Genomic DNA, 25,993 nt, shown 5'->3' with positions numbered 1-25,993 from the left:
CCTCTGCCACTCATCCCAGAACTACTTGATCAGATAAAGAGCGCTCAAATCTACACGAAGCGAGACCTTTGGGGCGCCTATCACCTCATACGAGTTAAAAGTGGCGACGAGTGGAAAACAGCATTCCGGGCCAAATATGGACTCTGAATATCAGGTGATGCCCTTTGGGTTATGCAATGCACCAGCGGCATTCCAGTTCTTTATGAACGATGTGCTCCATGAACTACTGGATGTCTGTGTTCTCGTTTACATTGATGATATCCTCATCTATTCACAGTGCAAGGAAGATCATGTTGGCCCTGTAAGAACAGTGTTGGAAAAGCTCTGTCAGCACCAATCATTTGCCAAACTAGAGAAAAGCTCCTTCCACGTAACAGGTCGAGTTTTTGGGCTTCATGCTTACTCCACAAGGAGTTCATATTGACACACGCAAGGTTGAAGATATCCTGAAATAGCCATCTCCGACATCTACCAAAGGTGTACAAAGTGTATTGGGATTTGCTAACTTTTATAGACTATTTATACCACAATGCTCACAGATCGTCCATCCAATCACATCTCTTCTAAAGAAGAATAAGAAATAATTTTGGTCCGCTGTTAGGGAGAATTCTCTGTTTAGGCTGAATTTCCCTACCTAGTGAGTCCCCCAGCAGCTTTGCTGGATTTCTAGGGTTTCTTTTTTTCTCCTGCCAAGAGTGAGACTCTTTTACCCTCACTCTTGGGCATGTTGAAGTGTGTTTTCTTGGTTAAACCTTGTGTTGAATGGGCTATGGGGTCTTTTACTCCATAGGACCTCATGTATTTTTGTGATGTGGGTTACACAGCACCCTCTGTGCCGTAACCCAGGGGTGTCCTAGGGACTCCCCAACATAGACTCCATACCCTGGGACTGACTACTGTCTCCCAGGGCATGTAAAGTCACCAAAGACTTTACTAGTCTTAAATCCTGAACAGAACCAGTACAAACCATCATATTGTGGACGTACTGGCTGGGGCAATTCGATTGCCCCAGGGTCTGTTAGTCAAGGGGGCACGTCTCCGTCCCCCCTGATCGAGTTTTGGCTGGTGGCAGTGGAAACTACTTTTTATATTCGACCGCGAATATTTTCCTATGGGATTTCCCATTGTTTTAGGCTAACACATTTAATTATTTATTTACGGTAGCCTCAAACATACCGCCGGTTTATATATTTATTATTATAACTCCGGTTGGGATTTTTTGCCAAAACTTGATTCTAAAATGGCGTTGGCGTTCGCCTCTGTAACTCTGACCCGAAGTGGAGCCCTTTGTCCCACTTTTGGCGGGCTTCTCCACAGAAGCCCTCCAAAGTAGTGCCACTCTGTCTGGGGTACTTAGGAGGGGTGGAGGGGGATTTAGGCACCCTGGACTGAGTTACCTTGGTAACTCAAGTCGCCCTCCGTCCTGATTGGCCCAAGTGGTGAGCCGGCCGGCTCACCACTTAGCATGTTTGAGTGACAGCTAGGCTGGGTGAATGGGGGTTTGCTGCATAAAAGCAGGGCTTTGGGGACTGGAACTTCAGAAGTCGCCACAGGACCAAGAATCCGACGAGGGAAGAGCTGAGCCGACCTGCTACGACGACACCACCCGGTGGAGCCCTGCTGAACCGTCTCACCACTCTTCCCAACGACCGAGGAGAACTCTTAACGGAGTGGCTCCTTCCCTTGACTGGTGGGGACAACCAGTTTTCACCTTCTTTCCGCTTCTTCGAGGTATCTCGTGGCTGCCTTGCCCGTGCCAAGCACCCCGGCAACCGGAATACCACACTTTTACCACAACCGCGAAAGTCGGTACAACCCTTTAACCGGAGGACTCTGCGGTTGGTTTCTTCCCGGGCAGTACAACGACCTTCTTCTTCTGCTCTTCAGCGAGAACTTCTTCTCCCCTGACCGACGTCGAGCCTTGCTGCCACTGCCTGGAACAACTGCCACCGCTGGAGGATCCTTCCCGTTTAAGGTACCGTGTTCCGCCTGGCTTCCCTTGCCACCGACTGTACGGGGTAGTTTTAGCCCCCGGCTTTCGAACCTGGGAGTGCCTGGGACACCCTGGCTAAACTTTCTAAGCCTCTCTAAACTCTTTCTGAACTCTTTTGCAAGACTCTGAATCCCTAATAACGGTGTGATCTTGGGCACATTTTCGCTCTGTCTGCTCTAAGAGTGGGCCCTGCCTAGTGACTTTTGCTCACCTGTGACTTTATGCTTCTTTGAGCCTATTGAAAGTGTTCTTGACCTTAGAGTGGTGTGTTTAGCCTATTCCTGCTTTTTCTCTCCCTTCTTTGAACCTACTAGAGTGTCATCTAAAGTTAAGCACTCACCTCTGTTTGAATTATGTGATGTTAACCTAGAGTTGTCTAGATAGGAATAAGGGTTGGGACTGCTTTCCATATAACTGTGTTTGAAGTGTTTTACTATATATTGCTAGAGTGTTTTCAACTTATGTGTTCTTAAAATAAATAACTATATACTTTTGAAACCAAGCTCTGGTCAGTGTTTGCTTGTACTATTGTGTTTGAGTACCTATTGTGTATACTTTGCATACTGCCTAACTCTTCTTGAGGGAAGTCTGACTGCTCAGCCACAGCTACCAGGTAAATCTGAGTGGTGCGGACTGCTACCAAGTGGGTTTACTGCTATACCTGTAGTCTTAAATCTTTTGCAGTGTTCCCTAAGGGAACTGCACAGGTTTCTGCCTAACATCCGCAGAGGCTGAGAGCGCCTTCCAAGACTTAAAACAAGCCTTCACCTCAGCACCTATACTTCGACATCCTCGGCCGGATCTACGGTATGTGGTTGAGACTGATGCCTCCAGTATTGCCATGGGAGCCGTGTTATCACACTGAGACAGGGCAGCTCCATCACATAGCATTCTGGTCCCGCAAGTTTTCTGCACCTGAAAAGAATTACGCAATTACCGACAAAGAGCTCCTGGCAATCAAAGGAGCCTTCAAGATCTGGAGACACTATCTTTCAGGGGCAAAACACACGGTTACTGTTATTACAGATCCCCGTAATCTGCAATATTTAAAGACAGCCAAAGCTCAATCCTCTTGTCAACTCCGTTGGGCTTTATTCTTTGCAGAGTACAATTTTGTGATTACCTACCGACCTGGGGTGCGTAGTGGAAATGGAAAGGCAGATGCCCTATCGAGAATGGGAGAGGACAAAGATGCCTTCAATCCATCCGACCCCATAGCCATGATTCCCGAAGACAGGATTAAACATCAGATAGCCGTAACTACCTGCTGGGAAGAGTTAAAGACTGATCTCCAAGCTCAGATGGATGCGACAGCCCAAAATGAAAGGTTGAGTATGGGACATCGATACTCCATTAGAAATGAACTGCCATACTTTCAGGGAAGGCTATAAGTTCAGGACAAGGAAATAGGTATTAAGATAATAGCGAATTATCAAGAGTCATTGGTGGAAGGACAACCAGGGATCGCCAAGACGAGAGCCCAAATCCGGAATTACTGGTGGCCCTCTTGGAGGAAGGACATTGCCCAGTTCGTTACCACGTGCAGTGTCTGCGCACAAAACAAATCCCAAAAATGAAATCCTGCAGGACTATTGAGGCCATTAGGGGTACCACCAACGCCATGGCGTACATTGTCAATGGACTTCATCACTGATCTGCCACCCTGTGATGGGTTTAATACAATACTAGTCGTGGTAGAACCTATTTTCCAAAATGGCACATTTCATCCCACTGAAGGGACTTCCCACCGCTGCTACTCTGGCTACAGTATTTCTGGAACAGATCGTCCGACTGCATGGTTTTCCATCCGTATTGGTTTCTGACAGGGGTTCTCAGTTTGTTTCAGCCTTCTGGAGGAGGGGTTGTAAACTAGCCCAAATTGACCTTCGTCTTTCCACGAGTCACCATCCCCAAATTGATGGTCAAACAGAAAGGACGAACCAGACGCTCGAACAATATTTGAGATATATGTTACAACAAACAGGAGACTCCTGGAAAAACATCCTCTGGTTAAGTGAATTCGCATACAACAACTCTATTCATACCAGCACTGGACAGACCGCGTTCTACACAATGAACAGTCAACACCCAAGAGCATCTTCCTTTGACCCCCTTGACGAGTTGGAGATACCAGCTGTTATATCATTGCATAAAATAATCACCCAATCTCTTAAGGAAGCTAATGAAAACTTAAATCGAACTAAGGTGCAACAAAAGAAATTTGCAGACCGACATAGGAGAGAGGCTACACAATATCACGTTAGGGATAAAGTGTGGTTGGCGTCTAAAAATATTCCATTAAAAGGACCTCGTGTCTTTCGGCCACGAGACCTGGGACCATACCCAATTAAAGCCATCATAAACCCTGCGGCCATGAAATTGGATTTACCACCCAGCATGTGAATCCACCCAGTTTTTCATGTCTCTCTTCTAAAACCAGTGAAACCGGACACTTTAATTTCAACACCACTAGAACCGGTGATCGTTGCAGGTGAACTTGAGTATGAAGTAAAGAACATCCTGGACTCCAAGAAAGTATGCTCAAAACTTTATTATCTCATTGATTGGGAGGGCTACGGGCCTCAGGATCGTACTTGGGAGCCAGCTGAATTGGTCCATGCTCCACGATTTCACCGGAACAACCCCACCAAACCAGGACCGGATGGAAGAACAACCGTGAGAGGGGCCTTGAGGGGGGGTGCTGTCACGGCCACTGGTCAAGGGCCAATTACTTCACCACCTGCAGGGTCCCAATGGACCCAGTCTTGGCGCCTATGGCACCAAGCTCATTACAATGTGTGCTATGCACACAGAATACAGAGAGCATGTGCATTTAGGCTGGGTGGGGCCCTACCAATATAGGGAAGGCACGTGAAGAAGGAAGGAGGAGTGGCAAGGTGGGGCCTAAGGGGAGTGGTGGGGCCAGGCTATATAAGCCGGCCCCACCTGCACGCTGGCGATTCGCGTTAGTTTGCTAGAGCAGCGTAACGCTTACCGCCGTCCAGAAGACTCTTACCTGGTTCAGCATGTGCATCTTCAGTCTCCGGAACCCTTTAGCATCTTACCTGGAATCGGCCACGCCATCGCGAGAAGCACTGCCATCCGCTTCCCTCCGCAGCCACCGCGCGCATCTTACCTTGAGACGACCACGCCATCACTGGAACTCCTGTTACCTGCTTCCGATTCTTGAGTCTGCGCACGCATCTTACCCGAGTCAGCCTCGTCATTGCTTGAAGAAGCACTGCTACCACTTCAGACTCTGCAGCAGCTGCACCCAATTTACCAGTCTTCTCGAGTCCTCTGTGGGTGCCGTCTAGCATCCTCACCTGTCCCGAACTCCCATCAACACGGGGCCATCTTCTGGCGCAGCATCCTCGCGGATCTTCATCTCCGGCAGCCTGCAGGAGTCTGGAAACCACTCATCAGGTAACACCAACCAGCTGCCCCTGCAAAGGGAACAAGAAAACATTAGGTGAGCAATCGCATAGACTATAACACATTAAGCAGTGCAACTCACGAACTTGGCGCAGTTTCTGGAACAGTCTACTTACCACCAGTAGGTTCTCCGGGACAGACTTTTTCATCCTCGCGTGCTCGTGGGCCATCTTCATCCCTAGGGAGAGAAAGGACACTATATGGTTACGAACAATAATCATTGGGGAAAATTATCACAAAAGATACGGACAATAATCATAGCAATAAACCTACCTTCAAGACGGAATGGTCGCAGCCTGTCTGGACCTCCACACTCAGGACCAGTGACGCAACTAGGTCCATCCACAGCACCCCGGCTGAAGGAAAGCAGGACGGAGTGCCCATCTTTACATCAATACAGGTGAGCTTGCATAGGCAAACTCTTGCGCACTACCTTTTGGCATGAAAGGGTCGAGGGGAATAACAGCACAACCACGTTATTCTCACCGCCTCTCATCTCCTCTCAGGAACAGTACCAGCACCCCGGGCCCTCGATACCGCTACAGTTGGGGGAGAGAAGCGATTCAAGGGAGTCAACTCCTGGGAGGGCTCCAACCGCGCCCCAACGTCCCCGCAGAGACCAGGTGAGCGTAACAGTAATGAAGACATGAAGAGGGAGAGTGACGGGGAGAGAGATGTGGATGAGCGAGAGAGAGGGCGAGAAGGGAAGCAAGCAGGGAAGGAGGTGAAAGAGTGAGGGGAAGCAAGAGAGGAAGTAAAACAGAGAGAGAGAGCGAGCAAGAGAACCACTGTCACTCCTCACTGATGATTCCCAACAAAGCAGAAATACATTTCTGGGGGGTTTGTTTGGTACTCTTGTTTAAATGGGCTAGCATTTCGGTGCAGGACTATCCATGTGGGCAGGACGAGACAGTCATTCAAATGGCTGTTTCTCTCCTCTGGTAAGGAAGAGCAAGCTAAGCGCGATTGCAGTCCTTGCTGAGTTGGCACCATCCTATAGTACAGATTATTTGGCGTTTTCATTCATAGTAGATAGGCACTCACATTTTTGTTTAATTCATGTATGGTCTGAGTAGTTCACACTTTTATGATACAGACAAGGTACACTGAAATAGGAGATACTTGGTCAGGGGGGGGGATTCGACTATATACCTTGAAAAAGGGAAAGTATAAAATGTGTTCTTATTAATGGGAAATATGGGATGTCTGGCTTCTAGTATAGTTTGACGACTCTATGATAATGGAACACTGCATTTCCAGGACCAGGTATTCCGTATTACAAACATTACTTTCAGGTACTTGGCTCAATTTTGTTTTGTTGTAGTTAATTAGGACCGCAAACACCCTAATGTATTTGTTAAACACAAGCCCTAGATTGGAAAGGTTGAGTCACATGTAGATTGAGTTAACTGGCCACGCACTCTTCAGGAGATGGGCTTACAATCAATGTTGTAAACAGTGATAAGGAAGAGTAGGGCTGTTATGTAACCTGATCATTACTATTGAAAGTATACCCAGGCTCAGAGTTTGCCCCACACCACCAGCCCTCACTTCCACCAAGATCCGGTCTTCTGCTGTTGAACTACTGCATTTCAGTACTAAAAAATATGTGAGATAAACTTTCAAACTGCTGAAAATATTTTTCTCAAGTCATTCTCTGGGCCCAATGTTTTGTGAGTCCATAAGTAAACATTTCTGATCCTAGCACGTGTGAACCAAGGATGCCTACAAGTGAGAATAATAAATGGTAGCACCATTTTCTCAATCCTAGAAACATGGGGCTCAGGAAATAAAAAACTGAAGAAAAAAAACATTTTCTTTTACTGCTCATGAAAAATCTGATGAGCGTACTGGAAAAAGGTGCACTTTTTGGATAGGTCAATACAATTTGCTTACATCTTTGTCATTCTCAAGTCCACTGAAGTTAGATGGGTTGTTCTGTTGGACCGCTTTTCCATACACTCCAGACAGAGGTTCAGTGTTTTGCTTAACCACGGCCATATTCCCATTTTCCAGAGAGGAAATCGCTGCATGGCTGTATGGCAAAGACGGGGAGGAGGGACTTCCAAAAACCCCTGTAAGAGATTTGGCACAAATTTAATGAACATGCCTAGTAACATAAGAACATTTATTTAATGAAATGCTTCCTACTAATTTTAAGGAGATCTTGTGGAAGGCACAAATCAGTTACATGGAATGTTTAAGATTTCTTTGCATTACGTTAATACCACTTTCATTGATCAGCCAACTTCTGTTATATTGTAACTGATGTATGTATTTTTCCTGTGGTCTTTCCATCTTGCCAGCAAAGAATAGAGATATTAAAATATTTTCTAGCCTACCCAAGTGACAGTGGTTGCTGGCACAGTAAAAGGCCAGCATGAATAGAGCCTACATTAAAGGTAAGTGTAACATGGATAATTCCTAAACGTCCTTTTTATTTATTAAAAAACACCAAAAATACCCTAAACGAAAACTATACTGCTTTACAAAAATGTTTTTCAGTAGTTGGTGAGAGTGGAGTTGTTTATGTCTCTGTAAACATTTAATTCCTGAAGATGCCCTAATCTATTTTCAGATCTACAAATTACTAGGGGAGGTGTGTGTTTCAGGTAAGAGATTTGTAGACAAAAACATTAAAAGGATAACTTCCAAGGGAGAAAAGGCTTCTGGGTGCAAAATAAAGTGAGGTAGGGATCAGGCTGAATAATGGATCTGTGAACTAGATGTTACATAACAGGCAAGAAATTAAAAGACCAGGCACACTCTTGAACTTAACTTTAATGTGTTTATTACAGAGTTGTTGCAGGGTTGGTTAAAACAATAAACAGAAGAACACTTAACTATGTCAGGATCAACTGCATGAACAAAGATAAAGCCCCAACTCAAGCATCAATTCAAGAAGACTAAAAGCCCAGGATGGGTTCTCCATACTATTCATGGTTCTGCTACTGCCCATGGCACCATGCCTTCGCCCCGCCCTACACCCTACAAAATTGGGCTTTGTGATTGTTAGATGGAATTTCATTTTTATACACAATCTTCTCTACATGCAAGTCCTCCAGCACTTTCTGCTGGACTTAGATTTTTCGTCTGTTCCTCTGAGTGAGTGCGAACCTTTGCCACACACACTCATTCTTATACCATATCTTTTGGGATAATTTGTATTTCTTTTTATACATTTTTCTTCCACGTTTTATGGCATCTGTCTTTTGCATCACACAGCACTATCTGTGCAGTGTTGCTCGGAGCCTTTTGGGCTTCCCTTATTATTTTCTGTTATAGTGGGATATTTGTATTCTTCCTATCCTTTTATACTGGAAGAAGCGCATCCCCCACCTTATGTTGAGTGCTGAGGGGTTATACTGCATCCCCTTTCTGACTGTTCCTGTAACTTTCTGGTTACAGTGACATGTTAACCTGAATGGCTGGTGGCAGTGGTTTTATTCTACCTACTTTAGTGCAGTTTCTACTCCCGGGCTGTACTTACAGCCGCTGTAGTGCACAGAAAGATCATCATTGACACAAAATGTGGACTGTGTTCATTTTTCGCCATTTCTTGTTTGCTTGTGCCTTCTTGGTCCTTCTGCCTTGCTGGGTGGGGGGAGGTCCTGGTTTGAGTTTTGTCTTTGGCAGGAATCCTCTGAAGCACACGAAGGATCCAGTGTGTCTGTGATGGCAGGAAACGTGGGAGGACTCCAAAACTACGCTGTGCTTGTCTTATGGTGTGCCTGCCTGGAACCAGTTCCAACTGGGAGGCTGGCTGTTCTGAATGGACAGCCACCACCCAGAGATTGACTGGTGCATGGGTGCCGATTGACTGTTTTCTTGCATAAGAGGCATGGATCCTGAGGCTGAAGACAAGCTGACCCGTGTAACAGAAGAACCAACGAGGAGTTAGAGGAGAGAGATGTCTGCAGCCACTTCCAGATGACCAGAGATGTCCTCCGAGTAACTGCTGGTGCTGACCCCTTCTTCCAAGCATCAGCAGAGCCCGAAAAGGATGATTGTCTCCCTTAGACTGGTGGTCCTTTCAGTCTGAAAACAACCTGCATTTCAATCCATCCCACGACTAGCTGTGACTTTCAAAGGCAAAAAACCGCCAATACCCATGGACGTGTGGATACTGTGCAGTGCATCAACCTCCGTAGATTGCATCCTCTCGAAACTTTGGTGGACTCCTTCTGCACCTACAGAGGCAGGATTTCACTGCTTGAAGTCCCCTCACCAGAGTGCTGGACTGTGAAAGCGAGACTAATCGACCTGGTGGTAATCGTTCTTCACTCATTGGCATCTTGAAAAGGGCGCCAAAGCCACAGAACATCAAAGAATCCTTTGTCTGAAACCTCTTCACTCGACTGCTGCTGTGAAAGCCATTCTGCAAGATCCATTTGAGTCTCCCTTCTTTCATCTGCCTGACCAAGAGTCCGGTCTGCTGCTGCATCGTGAGGGCATTGTGCTGTATCCGCTTCGTCACTCCCCAGGTACTGATGCTCTTGGTAGAACTTAGCTACAATTGCTTTTCTGCTCCTGTGTTGCTGGAGTGCTTATTCATGTGTTTGGGAGTTTGCCCATACACGTTCACCCAGGCCTAACGCTTGTGTACCTACACGGAACCTTCTTCCGAAGTCCCAGACCCTTCTTCTAACCAAAAGTGTTGTTTACTTGCAACAGAAGACATACTTCCTTTGGAACGTTCTACAGCTTGTGCCTTACCTGTTTTGCCATCCAACTCTATAGGGGTGGCATTCTAAAGTAAAAGGCTTCTGAAATAATTACAAGTATTTACCGGCTTTATGATGGTTTTGTTTCATCCATTTATACCTGAAACCGATATTCTGAAAGTTATTACAAACGTTTTACTTGCCATTGAATTGCATACTGCCATTCCAAAAGTATTACAAAAGTGATTTAATTACTGTAAAGATTGCATTCATTCTGAAATTACTTGTGTGTTATAGTACTTACCCATCTAAAGAATCACTTTACCTTGGTGTATATATAAAATAAAACACTATTTATTTAACTTTTAGTGAGATAGTGTTTCTTGGGCCTAGGTGTATACTCTTCTTTGCACTGTCTACAGCCATTTCTCCCTCCTAAGCTACGCCTGGCTGCTCAGCCACTGTTACCAACACACCTTGTGTAGTTCAGGCCCATACTAAGAGTTGAGTCCTGTGTCCCAAGAGCAAGTCTTCACAAGTCTGACAATTGGTGGACTTTCGTAAAGCTACCCAACAATGATTGCCAACCCTTTTTAACTGTTATTACAATGCTGTAGTTGAAAAGTGGCCATAAACCACCAACTCGGATCTCTTCATTCAGCACACTTCATGTAGCCCAAGTCTTTCTCTCTCGTTTTACAGTGTCTGGTTCCAATCTCCTTCCTGACTCTTTGGAGACAGCCCATGTTTACAGACTACAGAGCGGAGACGGGGACTGTGGAAGTTCTTAGCCCATCTGACACAGGCCAGGAGGGGGTGGCCAACATTATTAAGCATACCCTTTACTAGGGTTATCCATGCCACTGGACATTACCTTTGACACCTGTAAAGACTGGAGGGGGTATCTGTACGTCTGCCCTCAATATGGTTGGGATAGGAGCAGAGAGCACACCAGCCAAGGCTCTCAATGGGTAACGTTGGACAAGCAGCCAGGCTGAGAATCTCAGGAGGTGATGCAGGCTGGTTCTTAAGTACAGTGAATCCCCAAGCCCCCACAAAGAAATGTCAACACACTATGTTTTTGTGAAAATGCAGTCTTTTACTACCATCAAGATTTAGATAAATAAGGTTTGGGTAAATATACACATCAATAAATAACACTTTGTACTCAGACAACACTATCCTAAGAATGGCAACCATATATATTCTATGTGGTATCACACTATACTTAAATTCATAAAAAATGCACCAATTATTGAGTTTTTAAAAAGCATGAGAATTGCTAAGCAAAGTGTAACTTCATAGATCACTGTAGAAGAACAAGTTACTTAACGCTGGTAAGGTTCTTGCGACTGGATGTTCCTCCCATGTATTCCTAATCTTTGACATTCAATATCCAGCTTTAGCTGCTTTGAAAAAAGAATTCCGACAGAGGGCGCTGGGTGTCGATGGCGTCGACTCGATGTCCCTCGAGGGCCTCCGTCTCGAGGATGATGTCATCGAAGGCATACATAACACACCCAGCGCCCGTTGGCTTCAGTTCTGTTTTTTTCTTACAGTAGAAATACTCACATAACCACAGGAATGACCGTACTCAGCCTTGAAGGAACGAAATCTGCAATAGCATGTGAAATTCTACTGTGGGGTAGGTTGGGAGGGGGATGAGGAATATGTGGGAACAACATCCAATCAAAAGAACGTTACCAGGGGTAAGTAAATTGTTCTTCGAATGGATTGGGTCCTCCCATGTATTCCTCATCTTTGATAGACACCCAAAGCAGTGCTGGATTTGGTGGAGGGAGTAAGAATTTCAGTTTCTTATAGGTTTTCATGAACTGAATGCAGGACTGCTTTTCCAAAGCTCCCATCCTGCCAGAGTGAAGATTCTAGGCAGTAATGTTTTGTGAATGTATGAATCATAGACCACGTTGATGCCTGACAAATACTTTTTATCGTTACACCCCTTTGCAGGGCTATAGAGGTAGCCATGCCCCTGGTGGAATGGGCTCTTAACCGTTCAGGAGGATCCTTTCTTGCCAGTCTAACACTCTGAAATAGCGAGAATGGTCCACCTGGATAGGGTCCATTATAAAAGCCTGACCCAGTTTGTAGCCCGTATAGCCAATGAAATGCTGATCATCAATGCAAAGTTCTGACAGCCTAGATATTTAAAAGCTCAAAGCTCTACGAGGGTCCAACCTGTGTAATCTCTCCTCATGCTTGCCAGGATGAGGTGGGGGATAGAAAGAAGGTAAAACAATTTTCTGTCTACATGAAAGTCAGAAATGATCTTGGGTAAGAATGAAGGCTTAACCCTCAGAAAAATCCTATCCTTATGAAAGATAGTAAAGAGTGTCTTGGATGAAAGGGCCTGCAATTCACTCACTCTACGGGCTGAGGTTAATGCTACCAAGAGAATGGTTTTAAAGGTTAACAACCTTAAAGGGCATCTATGTAAAGGTTCATAGGGTGCACAAAAGACATTTTAATAACAGATTAAGGTCCTAAATTGGAACCTGCAAAGGAGATGCAGGGCGTGGGGGGGAACACATTGGTGAGCCAGTTTAGAAATTGTCTCACCAATGGAATTTTGAAATATGAATATTCCTCTGACGAGAGCTTAAAGATGGACAGCGATGCCAAATAGCCTTTAATAGGATGGTACACAGAAGTTTGCAAGGTGGTAATATGGAGCAGCTCTTTGACTTCGGCCATAAGCTTACTCATAAAATTTGAACCCTGGTCGGTTAGTATTTCTTTGAGAAAACCAACCGTAGAGAAATATGGCAGATGTTGTTTTAGGATCTGCTGAGTGATATTATTTCGCATTGGGAATGCCTCAGGATATCAGGTTGCATAATCTACGATCACCAGGATGTACTTGCTGCCCAATTTAGATGTTTCTAGAGGTCCTATTATGTCCATTACAACTCTAGAAAAGGAGACTTCTATGATCGGCAACAGGTTCAGAGGGGCAGGCACTGGGATGTGGAGGCTAGTCTTTTGGTAAAACGTTCTACTAATATGCGCCTGAGTTTTAACATGTCCCAAATGCCCTCCTGTTATATGGGAATGTGCGATCTGTAGCATGACCTTTCAGTGGCTTTTTGGTATTACCAGTTGGGTTTTTATAAAACCTTCTGGGGAGGTTTCTCTTCGGTAAAGTAACCCAAGTTATAAGAAGAAAAAGGGACTGCTCTCCTCTATGCCTGCCTGAAGCGCCTGATACCCTCTTCCCGTTGTATTCTCAGTAGCAGGGTATATGTTTCTTGTTGTGGGCCTCACTCCGGAGTTTCTCAACACGCGCCGCTCTATCGCCTCCAGCCCAACAGCGGGTCTAGAGGGGGTGGGTGCAGGGAAGTCTGTCGTCGGATATTAAGCCCAGTTTGTGCCGCACTCCATCGTTGATTCCCATGCTGTTGCGGTGTATGATAGGACTTAGCTGCCGGTTCACACCGTTGTCGGCTCCGTAGGCAGTAGGGTTGCAGAGGTTTCTTGTTGGAGTTCTTTGCCCATGTGTTTTCCAGGGCAGAGCCCTTCCCCCACAAAGCAATGAGACCATACACACTGCGATCGGTCTAGCCTGATAGTCTTTCCACCTCACAAGGGATATTGCAGAGTGTTCAGCTTCCACTGGAACGCATAGGCCTGGGAGACCTCCCGCGCCACGCAGACAGCACTGCAATGAGCCCGATTGGTTCCTCCCGCTTCAGGGCCTTTAGCGCCCAGCCTCACCTGCGGATTTGAGTATGTATTACGTGGTTCTCACAGCCAGCCTCCGCACCACGCCGCCCTCGGTCCTCTCTTCAAAGAAGGATTTTGCAGCCGGTTGAAATAGGATTTATCTGCAAATTGTGTCGGGTGTTCTCCGACCCTTCACAACCAAGTTCTGTAGCAAATCTCATCGCCGGGTGGCTCTAGGACGTATTTATTTTCAATAAGGATCTGGTCCGGATCAGAGCTCTACAGTTAGGAAGCCATCACGTGCGTGCGCACGCGCTTCATATTCAGGCCAGCTTTACAGCCAATAGGACGCTTCTGTCGCTTTTTATTACGTAGAATAGGAGGGCTATCGATCATTGATAGTTCATTGCAAAGAGTCTCAATAGCATCAGATTCAGTAGCCACCATGATGTTTAGGGAATCAGGCATCACAGTAATGTTCTGAATGGCAGTACAATCCTCTCGGCACTCAGCCTCGTTTAAATGATTGCCTTACCTGTTAACTCTTTTAGGCCTATTACAGGTTTGGCTTTCGATGCTACACCGGCTATGCATGCATCAAGGATTACATCAACCACTTCTGTTGCTCAGCAGCAATATTAGCACACAGGGTGAGCAGGGCCTCCATTTTCGCAAGGATGGTATTAGTTGATTGCAAAAATGGATGCACCCTACTGGGGGAGTTCTGGCTAGTCAATATTAATATAGCCTCATCCCTACTGTCTCGTTAAGGGGACTACGATGAGGATACCAATGCTTCAAGGTTGGGAGTGGCTGAGATGTTAAAATCACTTCAGTTCCTTTTAAGGCTTCTTCATCAGTTGAGAAGTGAGCCATTGTTATCCATTGCAGTCAAGCAGTGTAGAAGACTGTTATTACAATTCTCGATATGTTCGGTCAAAGGAGGTTGATCCACAGTAATTTCCATATCTTGGGTAGGAGGCACACTTGCTGACTGAGCCAATACCACAAGTTCAGAGGGTGCTGGTGTCATTTCCCAAAACCCAGTTAACTTTGGTTGTGAGTTAGTTAGAATGTTGACATTGTATAGTTTGCCTTTTTTTGCTCGAGGCGCCCGGCTTTACCCTTTAAGGAGTTTTGCAGGACTCTGTGCGCGTTTCCTCACTTTAGTTATTTCACTGCAGAGAGTACATTTCTTCTTGGATGGCAGCATCGTAAAGTCAAGCAATCAAGTGAAGGTGTTTAAATAAGCGAGGCAACTCTTACCGCACTTGGAAAAATCCCAAATCGGCAGAGTTAAAATGCATCAGGCAGAGGAGGCGGGCAAGAGAATTAACGGCTATGACATTGACTACTCCTGGAAAGTAAACTCGGTCAGTCAAGAGCCGCACCCCCTCAGACCTAAACACCACAACACTCCTTGCACTTCGCTAATAGTGGGGATTATGTAGGCAAGGTCTGCCTTAGCCACATTAGCTGGTCCAATGATAGAAATTGAAGACAGACACGTGCTGAAACAATGCTGGGCCAGATTCAAAGGGTCAGAGCCAAACACCACAACACTCCTTGTGGCTCCATTTTGGGAATCATCTGTCTGAGTGTTCTTAGTTCTTCAAGCACCTCCAAAATTAACTGCCATCTTCCCCCCTCCTCCTGCATGCACAGTTTGAACATTGCAGACTGCCGTCTAATGATGGCATGATATCTTGTCTGGCTGTCATTAGGTGGATGAAAAAGCAGGTTCCAAAACTTTCCGGCTCATTTCATATTTCAAATGTGGCACTCTTTCCTGTGCAAGTGGTAAAGGTGACGACTGAACCTTGAACATTCTAAAAGCAACATAGGGTGATCCTGATGCCATCTCTTTGTTTTCATTTCTTCCATGAATTTGTTTAAATTATGCAAAACTTGCTGAAATGTAAGCTTTCCCTTCTTTAGAGGAGTTATCGTAATCCGTCTCAATTTAAATGCCAGTGAAAGCATCAGGGTCATTATTGAAGAAATATAATGCTTAATCCGAGTCGTGCTTTTTAATGAAGCGCCTGTCGATGTTTAGCCATGTTCAAGTGTTTGGTCCCATCACTGGGGCTGCAGGATGGGACTGAGGTGACCCGGGACTGGGGGCAACAACCCCCTCTGTGATGCAAGCCCTGGAGTGGGTACAATGATGATTCCCCAAGGCAACCACATCTACAACTCAGATGTATTTGACACCTTAACGGTTCTAAACCTCCTGAGCAGCACAAGGGTACACATCTCAGCAGCACATCAAAATGACAGTACAGCATAATTTAGAGAGTACAATATCCCCACATAGCAGATTGACACATAAGGGTGCTGCGGTGTATGGAGCCGCAAGAACAGGTGTCCATGGACCGTCTAAGAGCGAGACCGGGTTTATGCAAAGACACCCGTGGGTGTGGGGACCATGCTTGGGTTTGAATGAGTTCAAGAATAATCAGAAGTGGAAGTATACGTAGTGAGGCGTGCAAAGCCTCATTCCCCACTGCAGCAGTCTCCTCATAGAATGTGAAACAAAGATGGTGCTTGGACCTATCATAGGTTGGCCCATGGAGCACATCAACAAAGGAGTGATTTCAGTAGATGGAGCTAGAGTTCGGAAGTGTGCTGGCCAATCACATACTTTGCCTGCAACTCATACACAGCTGAATATACTTCTAGTCCATACAGGTAAAAACATAAAATAAAGGGGGGGGGCTGTGCTTTCAGGGTAGTGTGAGAGTTAAGAGTATGGAAGGAGAAGGTTCTGGGGCTAGGCGATGCAGCGAAGAGGGTTAGAGAGGGAGTGAGGCTGAAACAGAAGAGCGAGAGGTGGGGAGAAAGAAATGGAGGCATAGAGGGGAGTAAGGCAGAAAAGCGAGCAGAGGAGGGGGAAATGGGAGAGGAGGTGAAGATAATGAACAGAAGAGGGACAAAGGGGATTGGAAGGAGTGCCCTGAGGTGGGAGAAAGAAGAGGGGAGGTAATAAAAGGGGAGAAGGAGGAGTGGAAGCAAACAATTAAGAACAGAGGGAGAGGAAAACAACTTAGAAGGTAATCGAGGTGGAGGAGGGAGAGAAGAGTACAAGTGTGAACCAACCAACCCTACCCTTGAGATCTGCTTTCTTAGAACGTCTGGGGAACTTGACCCTGAAAGTTCAAGGACCACTTTATCAGGGCTTACGGCACACTATTCCCACGTCCCTCCCAAAACAAAATCCTCCATTGTTATAAAAAACAGTAGCACATCATTTGTGTTCATGACGAGAGATACTGCATGGTGTTACATTTCAGGTAATTAAGGCCACTCGCTCAAACTTCCAGACTAGTCCTCCGCAGATGAGGAGCATAACTCTGTACCCACTTGGCCGCTTCTGTTGCTGATGAGGTCTATTGTGTCTGCCGGTGTGGCACATTGGTTTTAGTTCAATGGTCTTGTCCCAGTAACCACGAGTAGGCCACAAAGATTATAGTCTGCAGTTTAGGCACACATATGCAGTCCAGTTCATGATAGGCAAGCATCGCCTTCAGCAAATAGGAGCAAAGGGACACCCTAACCAAAGGTCTGCTAGAAGTTAGAAAGGGAAATAATAAACCATACTGTTAGGGGGACGGGATAACATCATGAATGGGTGCAAAACAATATTTTGTACCTATGACTGCAAAGGAAAACTCTCAGGCCTTCTTTTAATTATTTTCCCATACCTCTGATCAGTGCTTTATTTATATATTTCATTGACTGCTGGCTAGTTCTTCCACAGATGAGGAAGAGGACAGAAAAAGATAGTTCAAGGGAGTCAGAAGGAAAAGAATCAAGTAGGGAAGAGGAGGTCAAAGAAAAGAATGGGGGAAGCGAAAGAGGGACACAAAACATTAGCAGGCTAAATAAAGGAAATGCTATTAATGAAGAAGTTGAAGGTGGTACACAGCAAGGAGATTTTAGGTGAAAGAATGAACTGCTTGGTGGAACAGCAAGGTGGGCAGGAAGGAAGCAGTGGAGAGGAAAATGGTGTGGTAAGAGAGCATAGAACAGAAAGATACAGGAGGAGAGGACCAGGAGTAGGAAAGGAAAAAAGACAAAGAAAGTGAAAGAACAGAGGTCCCGAGAATGCTAACACTAATCTTGATAAAACAATGGTAGTGAGGGGTATGGTGGCAATGCATATATGAAACCAACCGACCCAGACCCATCCTTGAAAAAAGGGGAAGAGAAGCTTGCTGATTGAAGGGCCAAAAGCAAGGCAAGTAATCTGATGCCGACCCCATCAATATTACCAAAGGCACCAGAAGTGGTGGTGCCAAACTCAATAGATGCCCAGGTGGACAAATGCAATATCCTGAAAAGGCGAGCCCAGCCACGTCAGAAGTGCAGATGACTTAAACATTCAGAGAGCAATGGACTGTTTTAGGATGGATTTGCTCAGAGAGGGGAGAGAGAGATGGGGGAGGGAGAGAGATGGGGGAGGGAGAGAGATGGGGGAGGGAGAGAGATGGGGGAGGGAGAGAGATGGGGGAGGGAGAGAGATGGGGGAGGGAGGAGAAGAGAGGGGGAGGGAGGAGAAGAGAGGAGAGACTGAAGGCCATGGCCAGGGTTTGCAATTGAGGGGTGCTGGGAGCTATTTAGCTCCTGCTTATAGCCTAGAAGAGCCTAGTTAGCTTAAAACCAACAGTAACCTTGAGCTACTTTTGTCTCCCCAAGCCCAACTAATGCCGAACAAATACATCTATGTGCAATTAACTTTGTGCATTTGCAACAATCTATGATTAAACATTAGGACATTTCTATATGACATTTATAGCATAAGGGGTCATAAACGAGGGATACAAATATATGTTTGCATTTGATGCTGAAGTTAGATTTGCGTAACGTTATGTACTAGCTCCTTGTTCCCCATTGGCAGCTCCTGGTGACTAGTTACTGCTGTATACCCAGAAGCTCCTTGCAGCTCATGCTTATCCAACCCAACTTTTGAGCATTGCCATGGCCTTAAGAAAGATTTTTCATATCTTTGTGTTTACACCCAAGCTCCACCACTAACCCCCTGACTTTTTTCTTGTATTCAAAAAATAAATACTGAATCGAGACCTCGGCTTCAAGTTGTCTGTTGACCCCCGTTGGTCAAGACAGGTTTCCTAGACTCTTCCTGTGGAACACAGCTTTTACGCCATGCTCTCTCCCAATACCAGCTAATTGTAGTACATCATGCCGTATTTAGATGCCATGATTAGCTTTAGTCAGGGTGCAAAATTTGCAGTAGCCATTGGCTAGTGATGATTAACTTTTAGTGAGGTGGTGACTTTTCATGGGTGGCTAGAACCTTGCAACTTGCATGTTCTGTGCCCAGAGAGACTGCTGGGTTCCGTAATATGGGTGTTCTCAGCGATGGCCACTGTGCCAAGTTGTACAGTTTATTTACCCTGTCCCAGATCTCTAGTGCGCACCATGCTATGGGGTTTTCCTTTAGTTTCAGGGGTCTGTCTTTCCTTCTCATCCAAGGGATCTTCCACATGTGATCTCCTGCTACCACCTGTTCATCTGCGCTCAGTGCTTCACAGCCCATCCCCTGCCCCACCTTGCCAGCACCTACAGTTGTGGCACCTGAAAATACGTTGCTATATTTGAACATCCAACTCCCCCCCCTTCCCCCTGTCGCTTGGGTTTATATAAAACGCCCCTCCTGAAACGTGGTTTTTTTCCCCCCTTGATACAAATTCCATAATTTCATCTTGAATGTCCTTCAGCACCCTTCCGGGAAGGGTAATGGGAAGGACTTGGAACAGGTACATGAGCCTAGGGAGCACATTCATTTTAATGATGGCTATCCTACCCAGCCAGGAGGCAAAAAGGTCACTCCATCGAAGCAGATCCTTCCTGATCTGGGCTAACAAGTGAGGGTAGTTTGTCTTATAAAGCGTCTTGGTGCGCGAGCTCACATTCACTTCCGAATACTTCACTGGACCCCCCCGCCCAGCAGAAGGGCATCTGACTTAAGTTATTATTCTTACTTTGATCCCACCAACAGATCAGTATTGCTGATTTAGAGTGATTCACCTTAAACCCAGAGACCTTCAAGAACTTTTCGATATCCCCCATGATCTCTGAAGAGGCTGTGTTGGATTGGTCACCTTGAGCATGACATCAGTGAACAACTATCTTGGGTTGAGTCTTGGCCCATCTTACCCCCCCCCCCATCACCTGTATTGCCCCATTATTTCTTATGCTCTGTGCGAAGGGTTTCATCACTATGGCAAACAGCAGGGGAGATGGGGGCACCCATGCTGGGTTCCCCTATTTATAGGGAATGGTCTAGTAAGCCTACCATTTACCTTCACCCTGGCCTTTGAATTCTGATAGTTAGCCTGAACTATCCTAGAGAAGTGTGGGCCCACTCCCATGATTTGCAGCACTTTAAACGTATACCTCCAGTTGACTCGATCAAACGCCTTTTCGGCATTGAGTGCCACAAGAAGCATCAGGACCTGGGATCCTGCCCTAGCAGTTTTATCCACAATGTGGAATATTCTCCTAATGTTATCAATGTGTTCATCTCCTGGATGAAACCTGACTGGTTCTGTGCAAACAAGTCAGGTAGCACTCTTGGCATTCAAGTTGTTAAGTGCTATTGGCCTGTAGGAGGATCATAGTTGCACATCCTTGCCTGGCTTCGGAATAGACGTGATATACGCCACTTCCATAGACATGGATATTTTGCACCTTTCCTGAAACTCGTTAAACAATTTTGGTTTAGGTTTTGAAAATGAAAATGCCCTATGGCTGTCCCTTTCTCTTTTGTCTCAATGTACCTCCTCCTTCCTAACCCAGACTGCTTAAGCCCTAGGTGAATAAATAGCAATGGTTTCACCCAGAGTATGCTAACCTGCTAAATAAACAGAGATGTTAACCTAAAAGCCCATGACCTTATCTCACTAAACTCTCCCAGGAACTTCCTAGTTTTCCCAATTCTAGCCAGTTGTTAGTGATTTAAAGGCATAGGGGGACTTGTGCCTTGCAGACACCCTGCTTGATTCAGTCTATTCCTCTCTTCACCTTTCTGTTACTCTCCCTCTCCAAGAGGTCCCATCCTCCTCTGCCCTTCTGATGCCTCTCATACCTTCTAGGCCTCAGCTCTACCCTTTGATGTTACTCTGTCCTCCATACTCCTACACCCCCCTGATTCGCAACTCTCCTCCACACTACTAGTTCCTCCTACCCTCCTCCACACTACTACTCTTGCCTCCACTCCACCTATCTCTAATTCGGACACCATTCTTTCTTTCACCCACACGCTCACTTCACATTCACTCCCTACTCTCCTTTCCTAACCAGATGTGCCACACTATCATGCAACTCACAATGCATTACTAATATTAGCCAATACTTCACCTTATCCAGAAATCGCCTCCAGAATCCTCTGCTCCTTACTCTCTCCTGCTGGTCTCTAGGTCTTCCAACTCCTCTTCCTCAAACCTCACCAGTATAATCCACACTTTCCACTTCCTGTGGCATCCTTTTATCCCTCCCCGGATTGGTTCTCAGTCCATGGCCAGTGAGGAATGGACGGAAGATCACTGACATGAATGCTCACATTAAAAAAAGACTGTGGCCATGTTACACCAAGAACATTCTGTGCCTGTCCAACACAAAAACAGTAGGTACACATGAAAAATATGCCCTAAAAAGGGATTTCTTGGATTTTGTTCATTAGGTGAGATATACTCTTGGACAAAAGTGTAAAGTGGTGTATGGTGTGAAATTATTCACAATAAGCCACAATATAAAGAAAGAAAAGTATTTTCTTTTCTAAGCGAGAAGAATCTTCTGTCTAAACTTTAGAGGTGGCTGAGGAATCCTGTCAGAACACTGTGCAGTTAGAATGTGAACATGGCTTCAGTTTGTGGGGCTGAGCACTCAACGACCCATTGACTGAGAGGGAAATAACACAAAACAACATGGATAGGCTTGCAAAGGTTACTGCCTTTTTACTTTAAACTACCGGAGGAAGTTTGTAACCAAGGATTCCCAGCCTGACAACAGGGAATATTCATAACATGTTAATCTATGAAAGATCCAATGCTGGAGAACAGTGATAAACTCAAAGTTGTCCATATTATTGGAGAGAGTAGCCAATGACACCCATGTGCACATTTCACGAATTACGCAGGAGCAAGTAGCAATTCCCGCCATAGAATTGCAAAATCAGATGCCCCTAGACACCATATTGGCCTCCAAATGTGGTGTCTGTGCTATTGTGAGACCACAGATGTACAATTACCCAGATTATGGAGGTAAAAAAAACCCTGAACTCACATTTTTTGTTAAGCAACACTACTTCAAGGTGGAATCTATATTACAGAAAAAGAACCTGAATATTTGACCACCACCTCTGTTTGAATGACGGTTGTTGTGTGACTGGTTGCTGTGTTCATTCACTGCCGCACAATGTGAATATAAAGAGACGCCATCTTGCCGACTCACCTTCTCAAAAGCTGGATCTCTAAACCTGCACTCTGGAAGGCCTGATTCTCGGAGGACCGAAACTCTGCACATGTCAGATGGCTAACCACTGCTCCCCCATGTCAAACAGAAGGAACCAACAGCAGGGCTCCTTTCCCCTGAACCGGTGGGGAGAACTGGAACACAGCTCCCGCTCAAAGGCCTCGTTTCCATGAAACACCTGACCATGCCTGCATCGCTTGATCCAGAATGTTAGGCAAGATTTGTATGCAGTACCCTCTGGGACCACTACACACAACTAGGACTACAGGTGTAAGCAAAACCAACCTTTGGTATAAGTCTGTACCACACAGTTTTTGGTAGCAAGCTGAGCAGCCAGGCTCATCTCAAAAGGGAATGTGAGCTTGTAAGGGTGTTACACAGTGGTCTATAATTACAAGCATTCAGATAGACACTTATACTCAAGGTTTCTTGGTAAAACACTAATTTATTACACAGTCAGTTATAAAGCATTCACTAAAAGGAGGCAATCAATATCGCACACAAATATACTACAGTACTTGACACTATCAAGTTCTGAGGCATTTAAAGTACTTTGAAGTAGGAGCAAAATGGCATTCAGAGCATTTGAAGTAGGAGCAAAAAGGCATAAGTTAATAAAAACTAATAATGGAGTTACTCTTAAACAGTGCAAATAGTTGGGTTCACCAGAGGAGTTGATTCAATGCAATATGTAGGCCAAAGTCAATGGGCTAGAGTCTTGTATAAGTAAAACGGTTCTGGTAGTTTAAACTGAACAGTCTTTGCCACGTTTCTCAAAAGTAGTTCAAAGAGGAAAGTTTTGTATGTCAGGTCACAAGCTGACTAGGCCTGCAAGTTGCCAAAGTTGTACGCGCTTTCGCAGTGAGAGGTAAGTTCTCTCGGTCTGGTTTTCACAGTGTCTTATATTGAAGAAAAAGATGCAGCTGAAGGCTTCTGTTCCTGGCAGTTCCTGCAGATCTCGCTGTTCCTGAGCCTCAGTTGTGGGGACAAGAGGGAGGACGTTGGGGGACTCCTGCACTGGGCGGGGACTGGTCAAAAAGCTTGCAAACTGACAAATATTCTATTCCGGTAGCTGTCTTCAAACACACAAACTGGTGTCCTTCTCCCTGGCTATTCGGTTTCCTGCAGCACTCTGAAGAAAATACAACCAGCTCCGAGAATGGGGTCCAGGTGGCTTACAAGTTGATTGGTCTCACCAACTCAAAGGGAGAAGTTGTCCTTGAAGGACTTCTCTGTCGAGATGAACTTGGCGATTCGGACCTGCAGCAGGGCTTCACCGGGCAAACCAATGCTCCAGAAGTTGCAGCAGCCATCCTCTTCCAGCTCGTCTTCGGTTCTTTCGTTCCAGTGGTTGACTCTGCCTTGCAAGCCAAGAGACTCGCCTTTTATTCAGTTTTCTCCCATTCATTCCAGCCTAGCTGCCACTCACCCTGCAGGGTGGCCGTCCTTGCCAGTTAGCCAGCCAATTACGCCAGAGTGCATTTGGGTCTCCTAGGAGACTAAGCACAGGGAGTTTTGGGCACCTCCCTCACTTCCTGCCCACCCCAGACACTCGGGAGCCAGAGGCGGTCTTCAGTCCTGAAGCCTGACAAAGGCATAGGAGCTGTAGGTGCCTTTCCCCGGCTTACGTGCGAGAGAAAAAATAAAATGTCAGACACAACCCCTTGTCGGGGAAAGAGGCACTGAGACCCGGCTGCAAGAGTTCAAAGGATGGTTTATTTCTCCAGCTAGGAAGTAACCGAAAAAACTCTCCCAAATCTCATTACATCATACTTATATTTATATTAGTTAAAGTAACTAACAAAAAATGCTAAATGGACCCGATTGGCCAGACGGTGTGGTGCTGTAGATGTGGGTAGCATCTCTTCCTCCTGGTTGGCTGAGTAGCTGACGGACGTCAAACATCTTGTGCTCCATGCAGGCCAGGGACCGGTCACTGTGGTCACTACCTAAGATAATATGTTACACACTAAATAACAAATTATTTAAAACATTTTATGGTACTTGTCACATTTCTACATAAGTCACACACAATGATTGTTGTGAGTACAATTGGGTCATTCGTGGCTTTAATTGAAGGCCTTGACCTTATTGTGCATGTAGAAGAATAAGGCTGTGTTTCACATCTTTTCCTAGGTTTCAAACTCATTAGTGCAAGTAAAAGCATCTATAGTAATAGAAATGCTTAAGGTTAGTAAGGAGTGTATTGGGTGGATTTCGCAGCACAAGCGAGGGTCTGGCACTTGAAATAAATACCTTACAGGGGGTGCAGGGTCAGGATGGCAATAAATTGTTCTAATGGGGGTGGGTGGCTTGCACGTTTATGAGGACGAATCGAGCAGAAACTGCTTAGCTCATCCTGGTTCACATGCCGGTTCTCAGATGAACAGTGATCTCAGAGGAAGAAAACTGTATCATATTGATTGTTGCAACTTTCTCCAGCTTCAGCGTGAGAATGGAAGCGCAGAGCTTTCCTTTGCAGGGGGAGTGCAAGGGTGGGGGCCAGCCAGCTGCCTGCGCGCCGTGTCTGTCTGTCTGTCTGCGCGCCGTGTGTCTGTCTGTCTTTGGCTGCTGCGGTGGAAGGGGAGCTGAGCATTGCTGTACTATCGCAGTGAGGCCTGTTTACCCAAGATGGAGTCGAAAGGGGGCACAAAAGATGGATGCCCCGTGTCCTGCTCAGTAGTCCCATCTATGTAGCAGTCAACCGTGGTTAACTTCACATAAGGGCAAGGGGCAATCCCACTACCGGAGGCACGTGGTCCAAGCCTCGTCCTGAGGAGCGTACGACGCGAGGGGGCCTAAGGACCCCTCGCTCCCATACAGAGCAAAGGGACCAAACCTGGTTTGGCGCACAGAGACAAACTCTAGAAAGACCTTTCCAAAAAGAAATGGCGAAAAAAGAAGACCAGAACCTGTTTAAACAAAGGGGGCTCAGAAGCCATCTTGAAAAACATGGCTCCCATGATTTTTAGCTACCAGCTACCGGTGTTTGCGGTTGGGAAAGAGAATGGTTGTTCATTGTAAAACCACTGCCACCCGCCATTTCGATAGGAAAAAGTATCATTTGACTGCTTCGTGAGTTTCTAGACATAGCGGATACTCAGTAATCCATCTAGCACTCTATTGAAGATAGTGTGGGCTGGGTCTAGGAATTCAAAAAGACTAGTAAAGCCAATTTAATTTTACATTCTCTGGGCAAAAGTAGTTTATCCCAGAGAAGGTGTTTAAACCTTGGGACTGCCTAAAAGGCTTCCCTGTGTCACTGCACTGAGGTGTGGGATGTATTTACCCATGCATCCGAGCCCTACCTCAAAACTGTGAAGTACTGACATGGAAAACCTCATGATGGCCAGAGCTTCCCAGAAAATGCACAGGGAAATGCATGAAGAATAGGCTGCCACTCATTTTTGCCGATGTTATGGGCACAGAAGGACACTGCCTAAAACCACCATTGGACTACCCACACAGTAGTCTGAAACCATTGGGAATGGCAATGCTGATTGCCAAAAGCAAACCCATAACTGTTGGGAATTCATTTTCTTAAATCCCAAAAAGGGGTGCAGTACCAGTACTCACCACTATCCAAAAGCCGGCGTTTTAAAACAACACCAGATTTTACTTTTTTTTGTATAAAACTAAATAAATGAACCCAAGGCAAGCCAAAGAAAGACTTACTGAGAGGTGGATCCAATGTAAAGTTATATTCTGAAGTGACTTGAAG

At 45.7% G+C, this 25,993-nt stretch overlaps 1 protein-coding gene across 2 annotated transcripts in view; it reads right to left on the bottom strand.

Moving 5' to 3' along the window:
* Positions 1-25,993, bottom strand: part of TOGARAM1 (TOG array regulator of axonemal microtubules 1) — a 1,414,449-nt gene that overhangs the window by 964,025 nt on the left and 424,431 nt on the right. For both annotated transcript variants that reach the window (XM_069637491.1, XM_069637490.1), the window contains exon 10: positions 7,325-7,503. In XM_069637491.1, coding sequence (XP_069493592.1) covers positions 7,325-7,503 — 179 coding nt within the window. The remainder of the gene's footprint in view (positions 1-7,324; positions 7,504-25,993) is intronic.

Source organism: Ambystoma mexicanum, chromosome 14 (assembly GCF_040938575.1).
Source record: "Ambystoma mexicanum isolate Mex_15411 chromosome 14, UKY_AmexF1_1, whole genome shotgun sequence".
Classification (NCBI taxonomy): domain Eukaryota; kingdom Metazoa; phylum Chordata; class Amphibia; order Caudata; family Ambystomatidae; genus Ambystoma; species Ambystoma mexicanum.
This window is presented reverse-complemented; position numbering and strand designations above follow the sequence as displayed.